At 41.1% G+C, this 17,983-nt stretch overlaps 2 protein-coding genes across 5 annotated transcripts; one reads left to right on the top strand and one right to left on the bottom strand.

Moving 5' to 3' along the window:
* Positions 1-1,220: 1,220 nt before the first annotated feature.
* Positions 1,221-4,540, top strand: LOC307016845 (uncharacterized protein). Of its 3 annotated transcripts, none has more exons than XM_079646180.1 (4): positions 1,221-1,447; positions 2,161-2,260; positions 2,801-3,247; positions 3,744-4,540. In XM_079646180.1, the coding sequence occupies exons 1-4, from the start codon at positions 1,382-1,384 to the stop codon at positions 3,902-3,904; spliced, it is 774 nt and encodes a 257-aa protein (XP_079502306.1). In that variant the 5' UTR covers positions 1,221-1,381; the 3' UTR covers positions 3,905-4,540. The 3 variants fall into 3 exon arrangements, 2 of the variants coding, with proteins under 2 accessions (XP_079502306.1, XP_079502305.1); XM_079646179.1 differs by having other exon boundaries at positions 1,223-1,447; positions 2,801-3,281; XR_013801929.1 differs by having other exon boundaries at positions 1,224-1,665; positions 2,801-3,281.
* Positions 4,541-4,619: 79 nt separating this feature from the next.
* On the bottom strand, positions 4,620-10,025 carry LOC307016843 (G2/M phase-specific E3 ubiquitin-protein ligase-like). 2 transcript variants are annotated; one of them, XM_079646177.1, is made up of 13 exons: positions 9,546-10,025; positions 8,555-8,672; positions 8,308-8,420; positions 7,878-8,187; positions 7,660-7,751; positions 7,219-7,260; positions 6,924-6,991; positions 6,748-6,840; positions 6,346-6,656; positions 6,059-6,237; positions 5,736-5,908; positions 5,389-5,603; positions 4,620-5,277 (listed from the first exon to the last, which is right to left on the bottom strand). In XM_079646177.1, exons 1-13 carry the CDS (start codon positions 9,609-9,611, stop codon positions 5,036-5,038), a joined length of 2,022 nt encoding a protein of 673 aa, XP_079502303.1. In that variant the 5' UTR covers positions 9,612-10,025; the 3' UTR covers positions 4,620-5,035. The 2 variants fall into 2 exon arrangements, with proteins under 2 accessions (XP_079502303.1, XP_079502302.1); XM_079646176.1 differs by having other exon boundaries at positions 8,299-8,420; positions 9,546-10,021.
* Between the last annotated feature and the right edge of the window lie 7,958 nt (positions 10,026-17,983).

The following is a 17,983-nucleotide window of genomic DNA, read 5'->3' as shown; positions in this document are numbered from 1 at the left end:
ATAAATATTTGTCTGATTTTATTAAGTGGTTACTAAAACTCTCCCTTTAAACTGTAGATCGATACTGTAACAAATTAAATCTCTACCAAATTCACACATGAATAAAAACTCTAAAAGAATAATTTGTAAACATGATGAAAAGATTGAAGAATATGTTCTACTCTGTACTCCTAACTCCAAAACACCCACTACTTAAAGTGTAGTGAATATGTCCATCATGTCTCCCCCTTTATCCCAAAGTACCCTCAGTGTGTTTAGGTTCATTTTTTCATTTTACTTTAATAGTTTCCTCTTTACTGCTATTTTTAATTTACCAATTGATTAATTCATGGGTAATACAACTTTTTATCTTTACTTATTTATCAAGTCAATTCAATTTCTTTAAATGTGGTTATTTTGATGTGCGTTTGTGAATAAGTGTGTTTATTTGCAAACTCACTCATTCCGGTTCCCTTCCCGTCTCCTCTGGTTTATCTCGAGCCATGACCCCGGCCTGCTCACATTCTGTCTTCTCCCCAGTCCATCAGCTCTTGAATCCATCCTCTGTAACTCTTTGAGGCAGCCATCTGCCTACATCTGCAGCCCCCATCATGCCACTGTTCTTGTACTGCTTTGCATTTCATCTCCTCCTTTACAGTCTCTTTGCTGTTTTATGGAGCTTTGGTTCTGGCTGCAACAGGTGGAGATTGTTCTGGATGCCGTCTTTTTATTGTTGGTTCAGCTGTGGTTCTCTGTCTGTTCGATGGAGAAGGAGGAGTCTCCTGGCTTGGGTTAGGTCTTTGTTTGCTCAGGCGGATCGGGGTCTTAGCCCTCTGACAGGCAGAGGGACAGTCCAGGGCCCTTTCTCATTTCATCAAATCCCCCTTCTCGACTCCTTGTCTCCTCGGTCCTCCGGTAGTGACCCGGAAATTAATTTCAGCGCGCCATGTTGAAGGACATCTAATTTCTCTAAATGCACTTCGAGGACCGAGGATCGAGCGTCGAGGAGGCTCTCTGGAGGAGCTATAACCGAGGATACACTGATGGGTCCTCCACGGTCCTCCATGGGTTATGGCTAGAAAGGATCCGTCTAGTGTAAATATGACGTCACGTTCTCGTTGTAACTCTCGTTGTAATCGGAGCGGCTCGGAAACACATCTACAGCAGTAACATGATGCAACAACATACACATTAATGCAGCAGCAATATTAATAGAGAAACATCAGACTTAATAGTAAAACTACGGTGGCCCTGAGAGGCCAGGGTGCTGCAAATAAAAGAACGCTGCAAATAAAAAAAACGCTGCAAATAAAAAGAAACAGAAATGCCGCGCAAATAAAAACGCCGCGATGCAAATAAAAAAGCCACAACGGAAGTGAATTACCGGGGACTATTATTGCTGATGCACATGCGGTTTTTTATGCGAGAGAAGAAGAAGTCTGGGGGATCTCCAGGAAACATCTCATGGGTAAGTTTATAATGTTAAAGTTACACAGGATGTAGATAATATCTGTCGCTGCCGTATTTATGACTTTAAATGACGTTATTTTGTGTGTGGGAGCAGATTATGTGTGTAGTGTATAATGTTAGTAGAACATAGCTACTTTTATCTGCTAACGTTAGCTGTTTTCTAAACAAACGGATCTGAGCCGACCGGGACTTAAAGATGATGCTAAGACACACAAAGTAAGTTGAATATGCCTTTATTCAACAGACGAGCTCGGGTCCTCTCCTCAACATGCTCTGAAGGAACAACTTTTACTGAATTAGGGCTGGGCAAGTTAACGCGTTATAATCGTTGCCCAGCCCTATATTGAATACATACAAGTATAGATCTTCACTAACATCCTGTAGTCAATCTTGACTCCATCAACATGTCATCTAAATGTGCCTGTCTAGAGATAAATGAGGGTCTCTTATCCTGCTTAGAGATAGAGAAGGGTCTCTATCCTATCCAAGACGTGCTTCCTTTGAGAAGTGTACTGGCTTTAAATCTTTCTTTTTTTTTAAATGTATTTTGACATTGTAGATGCATGGTTCAGATATTAAGTGATTGCAGCTGATATCTGCTGTTAAATTAGTGTCAGCTGTTTGCAGGTAACATTACCTGCTGCAATAGCTTACCAAGTAGCTGTTACTTAATTGCAAATGAATAACATTCACATTGCTCTTTTTCCACAGGCAATGTATTGTCCATATTGTGGGACTGCTGGGTGTTTTGGGAGGTTTTGCGGCTCCTGTGGCAGCAACATTGAATGTTTGGCTCCCTTTCTCGAAGATGGTAAGCTCCTCCTTAAAAGTCAAGAATTTCACCAGTACAGTGATAATGTCTTATTTGTATATGATTTGTTGCCATTTTAATATATGCTATACACATATTATTGTCAGTCATGGCAATTTCAACATGATTTAGAACTACTGATAAAAAAAAATGCCAACAAGTAAAAAAATCAGGTGAAATACCAAAGTTGACCAATTATGTGCTCCTTCATGTGCTGAGGGTTGAGCCTTCTGATGCGTTTATGCACAAATACAGGCATTAAAAGGGTACCTTTTTGTTTGCTACCTCTAGATTGATATGTATTTTTATCCTTACCAATTATGTAAGTATCCCAATATGTTGTCCTTTGCCTGTTTATTTCTCTTCTTTTTTGCTCCTCATGTCTGGAATTGTTCACGCATTGAACATACTGAAAACATACACTTATGCATCAAACATTTCAGGTATTTTCCTCATTACTGATACATTTTCATTTTTTTCTTAATAGGTTTTTTGTTATTAAGTTTCATTCCTAATGACACTGTTGTCTTTTCCCTTCAGTCACAGCATCTAATGAAGGAATCAAGGCAGGCCTCATCCACAAGTACTTCACGGAGGGACACGCTTATGAAGTGATACTTGATTTTCTAGAAAAAAGACACAACATTTTTCTTAGTCTGAGGACCTTAAAGAGGAGGCTACAGAACGCTGGCTTAACAAGAAGGACAGACTACACTCCCATTGGCACTGTACACCAAACTGTTGCACATGAACTGAGAGGCTCGGGTCGGCTGTTGGGTTACAGAGCTATGTGGCAGACATTGCAACAAAAGTATCACCTGACAGTAAAAAGGGAGGATGTTAGACAGACGATTTCCAGACTAGATCCATCTGGTGTTCTGCTGCGATATGTGTTTTTGGGCATCTTCCAAAAAGACCTCGATGAGTACAGACAGCTGTGGAACAACCACACCATCAGACCTGTTCGCCTGTCTCAGTGTCCATCAGGTAAACCTGATGCCATGTACCACCTGCCTCACAGGTTTGTATTCAAATTGTTTGGTAATATTACTTTAAAATATATCCGACTTCATATAATTTGGTGTATCAGCCCAATATGACAAGTTTGTCACTTGATAAATAACGTGATTCATTTAGTCTGAAAACTCATTATTTCAAAATGATTTCAAGTCTTAAACGACTAAAAATGGATTCCAACACAAAACCTAAATCAGAAGATATCCAAAGCTATTCTGTCGATTTATCTTACTCAATTCCAAAAAGTACCTTGTGTTAGAAAGTGAGTAGAATGACCATATTTGACTGAAAGAGCTGCTGTCAACCTGAGATTAATTTCTCAAGTCAAAGCTCTTTGTTTAGGATTTAATTAACGAAGAACTGACTCAATGGAGTTTTAGTTATAATGCTTATCTAGCATGTTTGGGGGGTTAAATGATCCATTTGTAATCACTTGACTCATGTTTCAATTTATGACTGGTCATAGGTTTGGCGGAAGGGAGTGTGGATTTCCAGTGTCCTGGGAAGCCCTACACCACTTTGATGGCTTCATGCAAGCATCATCCCAGTACAATTTGTGTGGTGATGAGAATCTGGAGATGCATTTTGTGGACTTGCAAAGACGGAGTGGGTTGGCTCCACCAGTGAACTGGACAGCTGCTGTTCAGAATTACATTTCCATGAAAAACATGTCTGGAGTGTAGAATACATTGCCCCACCAGCCCCCCAGAACCTTTTTTGTGTGTACAAGTTTCCAATGTAGGTTGAATATTATTTAGAATGCTGCAATTCTGAGTAGATAAGTCCAGTGAAATATTCAGCTTGTATCTTTGCATAAGTCATTAGACTGAAACCTTTCTTTGTTTAAATAAACATACACCATATTCATGTATTTTGTAAAACATGTTTAGTGTTACATCCGTGTTATCAGTTGAATGGTCGATCGTCAGAAGATTATACACCTAATATTTTGGTAATTGATTTTAATTTTGAATATAAGCAGGTTCCAGCCTCTAAAATGTGAATATTTGCTGGATTAATTTGTTCTCTGTGAGGCTTCACTTTCTGACATTTTAAAGACCAAGGCGTGTCCGAAATCACTCTCATTCACTACTCCCTACTCCTTATATAGGGAATTCTATATAGGGAGTATTGAGTGATTTCAGACACAGCCCATAACAAATTGATGAATCAACAATAACATTCATTCATTGCATCAGTCACATATGCTACTGTTATTTCTGTTTTCACAGTGGATCTGAGAATAAAATCTTGTGAACCAGCTACAGCCGTGTCATCTTTGTAGCGAGTGTGTAACATATATGCTATACGTAGAAAAACAAGTCCTTACGTTAAAATGAAACACTTTTAAACCATTTAATGAAGAGTCATTCAGCTTTACTCTTTCACAAAGTCCATGTAAAAACATGTTGATAAAATGGGCAAAACAAAATTGGCACATTTGCACAACAAGGTGCCTTTTGCAGTCTTTATTTACTGTTTATGTAAATATTTGTAAAACATCTTAACACATGTTCTGAACTCTTGATTTAACCACGGTCTACCTTACCTACCTAACGAGAATATAATAACAATACAATACAAATGTGTGGTGTTGTTCACATGTTAGATATGAAATAGGACAAATCTGCCATGAAAAATACTCACATCTCTCTTACGTCACAACATTTTGGTCTGACAGATCGCAACATTAAAACAACGGACTGTGTAGCTACTGTGTGTGGGAACATTAACTTTTACCACAAGTTATTTAATTGTTTAAAGGCACCCAAAGCCGGGGGAATTATTAATGCCAAAGTTCACGTTGGCTTTGAAGGCACCATAAGTGTCCAAAAGAGGAAGCTTTAAAATGTTGGCACAGGTATTTGCCATTGGGAATGTTGACGTTGTAGAACATAGGAACTGAAGGCGTGGCAGAGGACTCATACCAGCAGGAGGCACACATGGCACACCTGTAGCGAACATTAACACCTCCTCCAAGGTCACTGAGCTGTCATTTTCTAAAAAGTAGAGAACATTGGAATCAATTGACAGTAAATACTATCTACATCAACACCGGAACTCTTTATAATCTGTGTGTATAAAAATCAGACAAGAGCAAATTGACTAACCTTCACAATCGAGAAGATAATCTGCCCAGTAACTCATAGCTTTCTCTTCCTGAGCCCTTCTGTTGCTTCCCTGTTGACTAAATTCAGGCTGGAACAGATTTTCCATCTCTGCAGCAGACAGCTTCACATCGGCATGACAGAGAGCAGGGGTCAGGACCGTCGGATGCTGCTGCAGAGCTGTCAGAAACTGCAAACTTTCAAGTCCAGCCTTGAATCTAAAATACAATTAAAAGATGCATGCAAAGATACATGTGCATCATGTAGAAGTAAGTAAGCAAGAAAATGGGACAACAGCAACACGTTTTTCATAATTATTTTAGCAATAACAATGAAATACAAAAACCTACCTTTCGATTGCAGTGTTGTTCCTGTGGATTATGTACCACTTCAGGTAATCCTCTACTATCATTTTTTTTTCTTCACATGACCTGACATGTCTGAAGCACCCAGCAGTCTGCAACATGGCACTGTTCCGTATCATCAAGTCCTGAAGGATCTTCCCTGAGGGTGAATTCTGAATCTAAAAGAAGAGATAACAGAGTCCCACACATTTCAAATATGACACGTAATTATAAAAAATGGTAATGCCAGAAGTATATCTTGAAAGAATGGTTTAAAGTGGACAAAACTCTCTCTTTACCTATTCTAGAATTTCACACCCTTCTCATACCTCTTGTAGGACTTTCCCTATCTCCTCATCTGTAATGTCTCCGACAGATGCCTTGAAACTGCTCTGCCCTGAGATGTAGCTGACCAGATCCTCTGACAGAAAATTAGGACCAGGTCCACCATGCACAATGGACACAGCAATCATCTTCCCTGCTAAATAATACTCATCCTCTCTGATAGCTGTCCAAGATAATGCAGAATAAAGAAATATTAAATCAGTTTCCATATTTGAAAACACTGCAAGGTTGAAATATGGGTTCTTTTAAAACATTATACACAAAACAGAACCTGTTGAATTGTAGACCAGGTAGCGGCTCTCCACAGGTCCATCAAATATGGGCCGTTTGTTCAGCTCTTTCATGAGAAGGGAGAGGAATTCTCTCTTGGGGCCACCTGTATCGAGACCTTCCTCAAACCTCCCTTCATCGTCAGAGAATTTCACCAGGATGTCTTTCTTTTCTGAGAATGTTGCCCTTTTGAATCCTCTGACTGCTCCATCCCAGATGTTCGAGCGACAGATGTTAAATCTGCTGACAGCTCGATGGTCAATCTCTAGGGCCAGGTTTGCAGTTATCTCAGAAAGTGATTGCTGGTCCACCCTGTCATCAGATAAATTATGACACCATAGCACACATTTTTGATCAGGAAAAATAACAACCACAGTTGAAGTGAGGGTAACTTTTCTCTTACTTTGTATCCTCTGGAATGTCATGACTGCACTCAACACTGTCTGAGTCATCCTTATCCTCTATTACAATGGGCGCATACAGCTGAGTATATTTGCTGAGAAATTGACATACACAAGTTTACATTGTTGATGTTTTCATATAAAACATACTTGAATTGTAGAAAGGAAAGTATAATACCTATAGCACGCAGTTTCCAGCACACCTCCTGATGTTCCTGGGCCCTCTTGTGAGTCAGAAAATAAGACCTGAATCACAAACCATAACAGGGATAGGACAGGTAAGTTGAAGTATTTTAAATCATGGCTATCTGAGGGCTGATTTAGAAAGAAAAGACTATTCTAATGTACACAAACGTGGATCTCTGGGTCAGTGTGACACGTTATTTCATGTAGTTTAAGACATTAATTGTGTGACAATATTTCCAGACAAGGCTAAATGTGAACAAAAGACAATGTTTTGGAGCCACAATTACCGGAGCTGCTGAATCACTGCCTGACTCTGCAGGTTCCCATACCTGGAAGTAAAAAACAATATATCAGTGTGACACTTCAAATTTGACAGAACTAGAGCTTAACACATTTGAACATAAATATTGAATTCTATTATTCTAACAGAAAGTGTATGTGATTTGCGCCAGGGGGAATGATCCTTCTTACATTATTACTTTCAGTGAAAAACATACACATTATTATGGTGTGATTTTGCAGGGATCTGCACTAAATAAAGTTGTTTTCTTAAGTTTGTATAATATGTGTAAGCCAGGACGCTGCAACATTTACCGCAATTTAAAATGCTATTTTGGGACATGTTTCATCGTAAAAATATGCCGTCTATGTGAAATCTAGAAAGATTTTCACTTCCAGATAGAATTTACAATATAAGCGATCTAAGATACAACAAATGTAGTACTCACTAATGTATCAGCTGCATTGAATTCTGCAGAAGTTGGACTCATGATGATCACCTCTGAATCCGATGAGTTGGATTCAGAGCTGGTTTCCTGAGCTGTGAAATACAAGAACAGGTATAAGAGGATTTTAGACTACTCAGAACAACAGAGTGCTTTCCTTGACAAACAAATCAATTTAAAAAAGCTCTTCTTGGTTGGTAATTAATTTCACAATTACTTACAAGATGTAAAGAAATCTTCAGCTGTACAAATGTACAGTGTGATACGTTGGTAGGCCTTCCCCACTACCTCTTTGTACTCGTTTAGAGTGAAGGGTACTTCTGTTCCTGGTATATTAGTTATCTTTGTACCGTCAGGGTAGAGCAGTACGTAGGGACCACCATGTAAATTTCTGTCGAAGGTCTTCATTTTTTGCTCAGCAGCTCTCTGCAATTCGTCCGCATCCGACTCTGGTCGCATCAAAAGGGGAAGTACTGTTCCTCTTACAGTCTTCAGTACACCATCTTTCAGCCTCATAAGGCCTACTGAAATCTACAGAGAAACAACGAAATAGGCGACTGTTAACTAGTTCAGTGACACTATAAATACATGACAGAATGGACTGTCGGCAAATTATTAGTCTATCTCAGCAAAAAAATGTACCTTCACAACCTTCAGGTTGTCTTTTGATGGTGTTTTTTTTTTCTTAAAACCTGCTCGTCTCTCCTTCTCTTTTACACTCCGGAAAGTCCGGAATAACTCCAGTGTGCTTTTTCCTGTAGCCTCTGCTTGAAATAAGAGTCCAATCAATCGTCAATGACAAAGAACAGAGAGACCTACAGTGTTCTCACCCATACTCATAAGATATAGAGTGTACATTGCCTAAGCCTAATTCAAAAAATAAAAAAATAAAAATTACCTCCACTTGTGCCTGTTTTATCAACATCACACAGGAATTTGAGGTCCTTGCCACATGAACAGCAAAAGGCTGATTTAGAGTCCTGCTGCTGTCCACAAAAAGGACAATACATTATGACCTGCAAGAAAACAAATAAAGTATCATTAGGTTGCTTTGCGCTTCAATTGCGTGAACATCTTTCTATCTATCTATCTATCTATCTATATATAAAGCAAGAAATGTCCGTGTGTGTGTGTGTGTGTGTGTCTGTGTGTGTGTGTGTCTGTGGCTCGCATATCTCTCTGACTGTTTGTCAGATCGACCTAAGCTTTCGGATATGGCTTGCGGATTGCATGATGATTTGCATCCTTCATTTAGAATTTTTTGGGATTCATTTTTCTAAACCTTTATTTTTGACGAATCTACGCGCTCCGATCGGGTACGCCCCCCGGACAACATTGCAAGCAGCAATTATGGGAGCCAAACAATCGGTCCGCTTACTACAGGCACAAGCTTTGAACGGCCATGCCCCGAACGGGCACTGCACTAGTTTTTAAATAACACTAACACATTTGGAAAGACTAATCAGTACTACTTTCAACGCTGGCTTAATACAAGGAATCTCCCAAAATGGATTGCAAGTGTGTCTTAATCACGACATTCCCCACTGACAAGGGCAAGACAAGTTTCAGGCAGTTAAACACGCAAGAATACTGTGAGTGTGTGTGTGTGTGTGTGTGTGTGTGTGTGTGTATGTGTGTGTGTGTGTGTGGTCTAGATTTAAAACGGTTCAAGCTGCACGGATAAATCGAGCAGAATCAAACAGTTTTTACAGACAAGCAAACAACTTGAAAATAGCTTTCTGCAGTTTTGATCAAAGCTATGTTCTACTAACATTATACACTACACACATAATCTGCTCCCACACACAAAATAACGTCATTTAAAGTCATAAATACGGCAGCGACAGATATTATCTACATCCTGTGTAACTTTAACATTATAAACTTACCCATGAGATGTTTCCCGGAGATCCCCCAGCCTTCTTCTTCTCTCGCATAAAAAACCGCATGTGCATCAGCAATAATAGTCCCCGGTAATTCACTTCCGTTGTGGCTTTTTTATTTGCATCGCGGCGTTTTTATTTGCGCGGCATTTCTGTTTCTTTTTATTTGCAGCGTTTTTTTTATTTGCAGCGTTCTTTTATTTGCAGCACCCTGGCCTCTCAGGGCCACCGTATAAAACACTGCAAGGGAACATTTTATTGCACCAGGAGCTATCTTGGGACTTTTACTGTGACAACGTTGACTTGCCTGTGAATAAAAAATAAACCATAGTGTTGGTGATCTACAGTGTTGTCATTCTTCTTTGAACACCAACAAGAACGCTAACACCCTATTTCAACAATCACACTCCCTGTCATTGACATAATTAATAGATAGTTTAGCTTCTCACCATAATTTGCTGTGGCCCACTGATGTTAACGATCGTAACTGAAAGGCTGCCTGCCAAACGTAAACATTCAGCCCCGTGACATTCAGCCAAACTCTCGCGAGAGTTTTACACAAGACGGATCCTTTCTAGCCATAACCCTCCTCCACGGCTCCTTCGTAGATGCATTTCCGGGAACAGAGATGTTTCAAAAGAGGTTTCTCAATACTCAAATTTCCCCTCCTCGACTCCTATCGTCGACTCCTCTCCTCGAGACTTGGTGCCGCCCACAGGAGATGCGAGCGGAGGACTGAGGAGGGGAACCGAGGAGAGAGGAGTGGAAGCAGCAGGCGGTTAGAGAAATGAGAACTCCTCTCCTCTGAGCTGTCATTTTAAAGAGACGTCCATTAATGATGACAGGAGGCACAGCGGCACTCTGATGGACAGATGTGTTCATGACGACTTATATATATTTATTTTTAATTCATTGACAGTGCGGTAGCTATAATGAGACAATAACAGGCTACAGATGCGGACATATACACACACACATATATTTATATAAATATATACAATTTCAGAATCAAACAAGTATGAGAGCACTCTCATAATAACGTAACACAATCAGAGACTGGATATATCCCCCCCCCTCTCTGGTCGCTGAAATGGGGAATTGAAATTACGGGCCAAAAGTTGTACAAGTATTAAAAGTAAGCATAGGACACACATTTTACACACTGCTCTGCTTTCTGCACGGACCTCACAGCTGTTTTCACTGTAAACATCGCGCTGCGATGAAAGCAGTTACTAAAATAATAGGCTCGTTTGAAACGCGTTGCGGCTCGCCTCGAAAGTAGACGAGAATAGCCGATCGCAGCTGGGGGAGGTCTCCTGAAGTCGGGTCGTTTCTCAATCGCGAGGATACTGGCTTGGTAGTCATACTTCCAAGTCACTTCCTTCAGAAACGAAGCAAGTATACTTCCAAGCCACGACTTCGGAAAACAAAGAAGAATGGAACAGGCTAACAAGTGTGCCACTCTCTCTAACGGTTTCAACATAAACTGTACCGAAAATAAATACCTCACGATGTCTATCTAATTATGAACTTGCTTTACTTTCACGGAACACATTTTTGGTGATAACAAACAAATGTAACAAAGTAACATATTTACCAACACATGTTCTACGCCACTACATACTTACTTTTAAATGTGTGCTGCGCTGCGTCGGTTCAGCCATTCTCCGAAAGCGTTTTTGAAATTGGTCCGTGCGCAAAGCATTGTGGGGATTTGAAGGACGCAAAGTCTACCCATGTGCAGCCTCGAAATTACCCCCAAACCAAGGGAGTGGCCTCGGTGGAATTCCAAGTATGCTGGAGATTGGAACAGTCCTTCGGCGGCACTCGATGACGTGGCATCCTTGAGTATTGGCTTGGAAGCCAGTTTCCTCGCGATTGAGAAACGGCCTCGGACAGCTCAGGGTCGGCTTCTTCTTCTTCTTCTTCTTCTTCTTCTTCTTCTTCTTCTTCTTCTCCTCTTGGTTTTTGGCGGATTGCAAACAACTTTAAGGTGTATACCGCCATTTCCAAAGTCGGCTTGACTCGGTTTGCATTTATAAAGAGTGCACAAATGTGATTAATCGTTAATGTCAGATATGTACTAAGTAAATACATTTGTTCCAGCTCAAGATTAGATTCAACTTTATTGATATTGCACATATTTCAGGTACTGAGACAACGAAATGCAGTTTAGCTTCCAACCAGGAGTGCAACAAGTAGTAAAGTGAAAAGTAATGTACACAATCTACAGAATAAAATATAGAATGAATTGAATGATGAATAAACAGTGAGGGGTATGAATATACACAGCAGCCTGTGAGCAGTATGAACAGTGTGTATGAATATGCTAAGATATATAAAGTATGAAAACGGTAAGCAGTACAAGTATAGTATAACATATATAGATATTAATTTCATGATGATAAACATTGTGGAACAATTATGAAAAATGTTAATGGAGGGGGCGACGTAAAACTGACACAAAACAACAACAAACTTTTGCCGAGCCAATTGGAGTTTCATCACCAGCACGTGGTAAAAACCACCAATGAGCGCTCAGCTCGAGATACCAGCGAGTCGTTTCCCATCAAGCATTTTGCTTCCGCAGCCCGTGGAGAGGAACTACGCCGCGTCACCGCGCCTCGCTCTCAAGGCTGCGGGCGTCTTTGTCCCACGAGATTTCAACGTCTCATGTAGGCGAGCCTCCAGAGCAAGTGGGACAAAATGACTAACCATCATGCAACGCACTAGCAAGACGTTGATCGAAATTGCGCAGGTCTGCGCAGGTCTCGCTTGTCTCAAACAAGCCTAGTATCCAAGGGATACATGCAGAGCTGTCATTGGCTGAGATAAGTCCGGCCGTGCGTCACGCCTCTAACCGTTCCCGGAAATGCAACGGTGGAGGAGCCGTGGAGGATGCATCAGTGTCTCCTCGGTTAGAGCTCCTCCAGAGAGCCTCCTCGATGCTCGATGCTCGGTCCTCTAAGTGCATTTAGAGAAATGAGATGTCATTCAAAATGGCGTGCTGAAATTCATTTCCGGGTCACTACCGGAGGACCGAGGAGTCGAGGAGTCGCGGAGGGGAAATTTGAGTATTGAGAAACCTCTAAATGGTCGTGACGCACGGCCGGAATTATCTCAGCCATTGACAGCTATGCATGCATCCCCTGGATATTATTTTATTAACTGCTTTCATCGCGACGCAATGTTTAATGTTTACAGAGACAACAGCTGTGAGGTCCGTGCAGAAAGCAGAGCAGTGTGTAAAATATATATCGCTGAGTATAACAGGCCTACTGTCTGTATTTGCTTTGGTTTAGTAGATATCTACAAACAAAGAGTTGATATTTTTCACTTAGTGCTTCACATTATAAAATACACAACGGCTGTAGCCTGATTATATGCTTTAGGAGCTGTATAGGTGCGTGGTACAGTGTGTAGGTGTGTGTGGTACAGTGTGTAGGTGTGTGTGTGTTGTACAGTGCGTAGATGCGGCAGACAGACGGGTCTCAGTTGGTTTGGTGTCCTATGCTTAATTTTAATACTTGTAAATAAAACTTTTGGCCCGTAATTTCAATTCCCCATTGTAGCAACCAGAGAGAAGGGGGGGGGAGGGGGGGGGGGAGATATATCCAGTCTCTGATAGTGTTACGTTTTTATGAGAGTGCTCTGTTTGATTCTGAAATTGTATATATTTATATACAGTAAATATATCAGTGGCGAACCGTCAAGACCTTCAAGGTATTCAGAGAATACCCTGGAACACTAAGATAAAACAAACAAAATATAGATTTAATTATATAAATAAAATGTATATAAAATGAATAAATGAGAATCGTATCTTTGTTGTTGATCTGTAATATTACAGTGTTACGTTGATTTGTTTGTCCTTCTCGGACCATGCACTACGCATTTCAGTGGTTTTCTGTTAGAAAAGAAAGCAACCAATCAGATCTTGTTCTGGGTCTCTGGGTAGAGTATCCTTCAACCAAGGTATTCTCCATCCTTGATAGAATGCCCTGGCCGTTGCACTGAATGAGAGCGTATGTTTGGACTGACAGTTTGATCAACCAATCATATATTGATTTGTAGCCAATGGGCGTATTCTTTCAGAGTTTTCCTCGGTTCCAGGGTACTCTAGAAGGCCCGCTAGTTAACTGGCTCGAGACAGAGGATCTAGAATGCGATGAAGCAATTCATGCCGTTTCATTGTTTTTAACGTTGAAATGACAACTGCAACAGGTTATGGCTAGAAAGGATGGAAAGGATCCGTCTTGTGTAAATATGACGTCACGTTCTCGTTGTAACTCTCGTTGTAATCGGAGCGGCTCGGAAACACATCTACAGCAGTAACATGCAACATACACATTAATGCAGCAGCAATATTAACAGAGAAACATCAGACATAATAGTGAAGCACTGAAAGGGAACATTTTATTGCACCAGTAGCTATCTTGGGACTTTTACTGCGACAACGTTGACTTGCCTGTGAATAAAAAATAAACCATAGTGTTGGTGATCTACAGTGTTGTCATTCTTCTTTGAACAGCAAGACCGCTAACACCCTATTCAACAATCACACTCCCTGTAATTGACATAATTAATAGATAGTTTAGCTTCTCACCATCATTTGCTGTGGCCCACTGATGTTAACGATCGTAACTGAAAGGCTGCCTGCCAAACGTAGACATTCAGCCACGTGACTTGCAAACTCTCGCGAGAGTTTTACACAAGACGGATCCTTTCTAGCCATAAAGGCCCAGATACACCGGCCCGAAATCGGCAGTAAATGGGATTCGGGCCGAACATGAGCGTGGGCACTTCCTATTCGGAGTGGTGTGCGCCGCACCGTCGGGTCTTTTCTGCCAACCTGATGCCTTTTCTTGTTGAATCGGCGTCGGGAACACCACCGGAAGTCGGACAAAGCGATAACACTGATAGGCTGTTCAGCTAGTGAATCAGTGCATGACAAGCGTTAACGGAAGTGAGGGAGGTAAACAAATGATTTTAAATGGAAGATGGAACACACACGGACGGCTATTTCACCTCATCGGTTTATAGAGCTCCTGTTCGTTCATGTTTTCAATGGACGAGAGTGAAAATGGAAAGAAAAACGCTATTTGTTGTTTGTTTATATCACGGAGTCTGTTCTTCTTCTCTGTTATCCGGTTGTTCCGGTTGTTGCCTCTTTTGAATGATGAATACACACTACCGCCGCCTGCTGGTAAGGAGATTTATTGCCACTCACGCATACGCAGTTCATACGTGCTCGGCTCGGATTTGCGGTGGGTTCCAGTGCGCGAAGTCGGCAAATACGCAGGAGAGTCCGGCGACGCAACAGTCGGTGTCGGCGACTTCTCAGGTGACTGGCCGGTGTATCTGGGCCTTAACTCCATAACCGTGGTTGCGTTCCGATAATCCAAAAATCAGCTCCTAAATTCTAACCCTATCTCCTATTCCTTGACCTCTGAGTGAAACGTCACGGGGTTAAGGGATAGTGGATAGGAGAATTCAAAAGGACTTAGGAGAAGAGACTGCAGTACTTTAGAGGTTCTCAATTGTTTTTCAGCTAAGGACCCCTTACAAGATAGAGAATACACCAAGGACCCCCTCATTCTGATTTGTGATTTTGGGCTATATAAATAAAAATTGACTTGACTTGACATGTCCCTTGGAATAATCTGACGTAGCCTATTTTTTACACTTCTATAGTCTTAGTTATGTGAAAGAACAACACAAGAGCAATGTATTAGAAATATATTAGATAGGTATTAAAAATATTTGCACCATCTCAACACAGAATACCCATAAAACAATCAATGAATAAGCTGCAAGTAACAGTGTACCTAAACAAAATATCAAAGGAAAATCAAGAGAAAAGTGATCATTTGAAGTGCATTTCAGAACACACACACACACACACACACACACACACACACACACACACACACACACACACACACACACACACACACACACACACACACACACACACACACACACACACACACACACACACACACACACACACACACACACACACACGCACACACACACGTAAATATAACACATCAAGTGTTTCACTCTTAGTTAAAATTGAATGATTTATAAAAGTCTAATAACAAAATAAATGCAGGCTATAAACAATTGAACACATGCCTGCATCGCAACATATATCAAGTAAATTGCAAAACAACTGCAACTGCATTGCTCCAATCCCAAACCACTACTTGTAATGGCGGCCAGTTCTGGACACTATTGGAGTGATGCAAGGCAGTCCATGAAGCTGATTGCTTCTCTCTGCAAGTAAAGACACACATATCAAACTAAATCAATAAATGCAACATACAGTATCTGACATTTATGTTGCTCACACACATAGCCACACACACACACACACACACACACAGACACACACACACACACACACACACACACACACACACGCACACACACACACACACGCACACACACACACACACACACACACACACACACACACACACACGGGTTAAAGTGGGCCGGAACGGTCCAGAACAGCGTTCCGGCACCTTCGATTAATAATTAAATAAATCTGATTGGCATTTTCATACATAATAATGTCAAGCGAGTTCACAGGGCTGCCAACTCTCACACAATTGCCATTTTTCACACGCTCTCAGCCACAAGTCTATTTTCTCAAGGAGTGAAAAACAAATTCATAACTGATAATGTCATGGTGCGAAAAGAGGACACTACTGCACATTGCGCAACAGCAGCACCAGGCAGCAGACCATCTGAATAGCGAGAAATATACACACAAATGTATTATATTGTAATTTATTCCCATGCATGTTGCTCAAAGTAATCTCAGTCAGTCTCACTTCTGCGGCTCTCCCTCTCCTCTCGCGCCAGTGCGATGAGCCGCGCAGAGCCGGACACATCAGTGGACTCATCCGATTGAACCGCAAATGTAGAACCTCTCAGTCTTTCCAGCAGTTGTGATTTGATATCAGCAGACATGTCCTAAATTCGTCGTCTGCTCTTTAGCAGAAACAGGCGTAACATTAACCATCCGTTGTTGTTGCTGGCGGTAGTCCTCGGCCTTCCTCTAAAAAAAAGCCCGGTCTTTTTTTACATAATCTGGATGCTTGGTCTCGAGGTGCCTCTTCAATTTGGCAGGCTTCATCGCCTCATTGGCAAGACACCGCAGGCATATCAGACATTTCGGTTTCCTTTCCATTTCAATAAATCCATATTGGAGATACTCCTCATCGTATTTCCTTACTTTTGTTTTTTGTTTTTCATTTACTTCATTTGTAGCCGTAACCGGTCGTTTTAAAAATCTGTCCATCTTCATAGTATGCTAGCCGTGTTATATCTCTATGATGCTAGCAGTGGCGCTCTCTGACTGACGTACCAGTTATTGTTGTTTCCATGGTAACGGGTGACGCGCTTGCTTTTTAAATGTATAGATTTGTTAGATTAGAACGTAATCTATGAACTATTTTAGATTAAAAAAATAAAATATTATTTGTTGAACTATGAAGCCTTTTGTAAAAAAAGAAAAAAAGAAAATGATATCACGATAATTTAAATTAATGAATCTGAAAACTTTTCACGGACCCCCGGGGGGTCGCGGACCCCACTTTGAGAACCACCGAATGCACTTTCACTATCCGACGTGTTTATGATGCGCCAGCGGACGTCATTGTGTGCGTCTGCTGCTGTGGTGAAACTATGGAAACTAGTGTTCTATACAACGGACTACATGGATGTTTAACAAGAACGAGGGACTCATCTAGAGACTCTGCACCATGCTCTAATGCTGCTGTTTTATGCTTTATGAACGTGGACAACAGAGAAACATATTCTTCATGACCAAAGTTGTTATTGAAATAAAAAAGGAAAGTGAAATGTATGCTCGTCACCCTCTCCCTCCGGTCCACATTAATACAAATGATCCCAATATGTATGATTGTATGAAAATATCTTAAAATCAATACAAATGTATTTATTATAAACGTTAGTCCTTAACAACTATCACTGTGTCCATCACCATTCAAACATCTTTTAAAAGTTGAACAAACCCCACACAGCTCAGTGAAATGTTGACTTTATTTGATCATTTCAGTAAAAACTAACGTTCATATTTCTCTTTTTGATTGTGTACTGTACTGTCCGCGGCCGCAGCTAGACCCTACACGAGACTACACGACACGCCCACCCCACACGACACTACGGTGGCTGAGAAGGGTCTAGCTGTGGCCGCGGACGAGAAGCCTCTCAGTGCCTCAATGAGCTCGATGTGGGCGGGAGCTCAACGTGGGTGGAGCTCCACAGACCACCCGTTGCATCCTGTTTCCCGGGTAGCAGTTCTCTTCCCTCCCTTCAATCTAACCCTTCCCTTCCCCCCGTCCTAACCCTAACCACTCCCTACCTTTTTACCTAATCCTAATCTTTCTTCCTCCCTCCCAAACCTA

The sequence above is a fragment of the Notothenia rossii genome, assembly GCF_949606895.1.
Source record: "Notothenia rossii genome assembly, chromosome: 8".
NCBI classification, from domain to species: Eukaryota; Metazoa; Chordata; class Actinopteri; order Perciformes; family Nototheniidae; genus Notothenia; species Notothenia rossii.
This window is presented reverse-complemented; position numbering and strand designations above follow the sequence as displayed.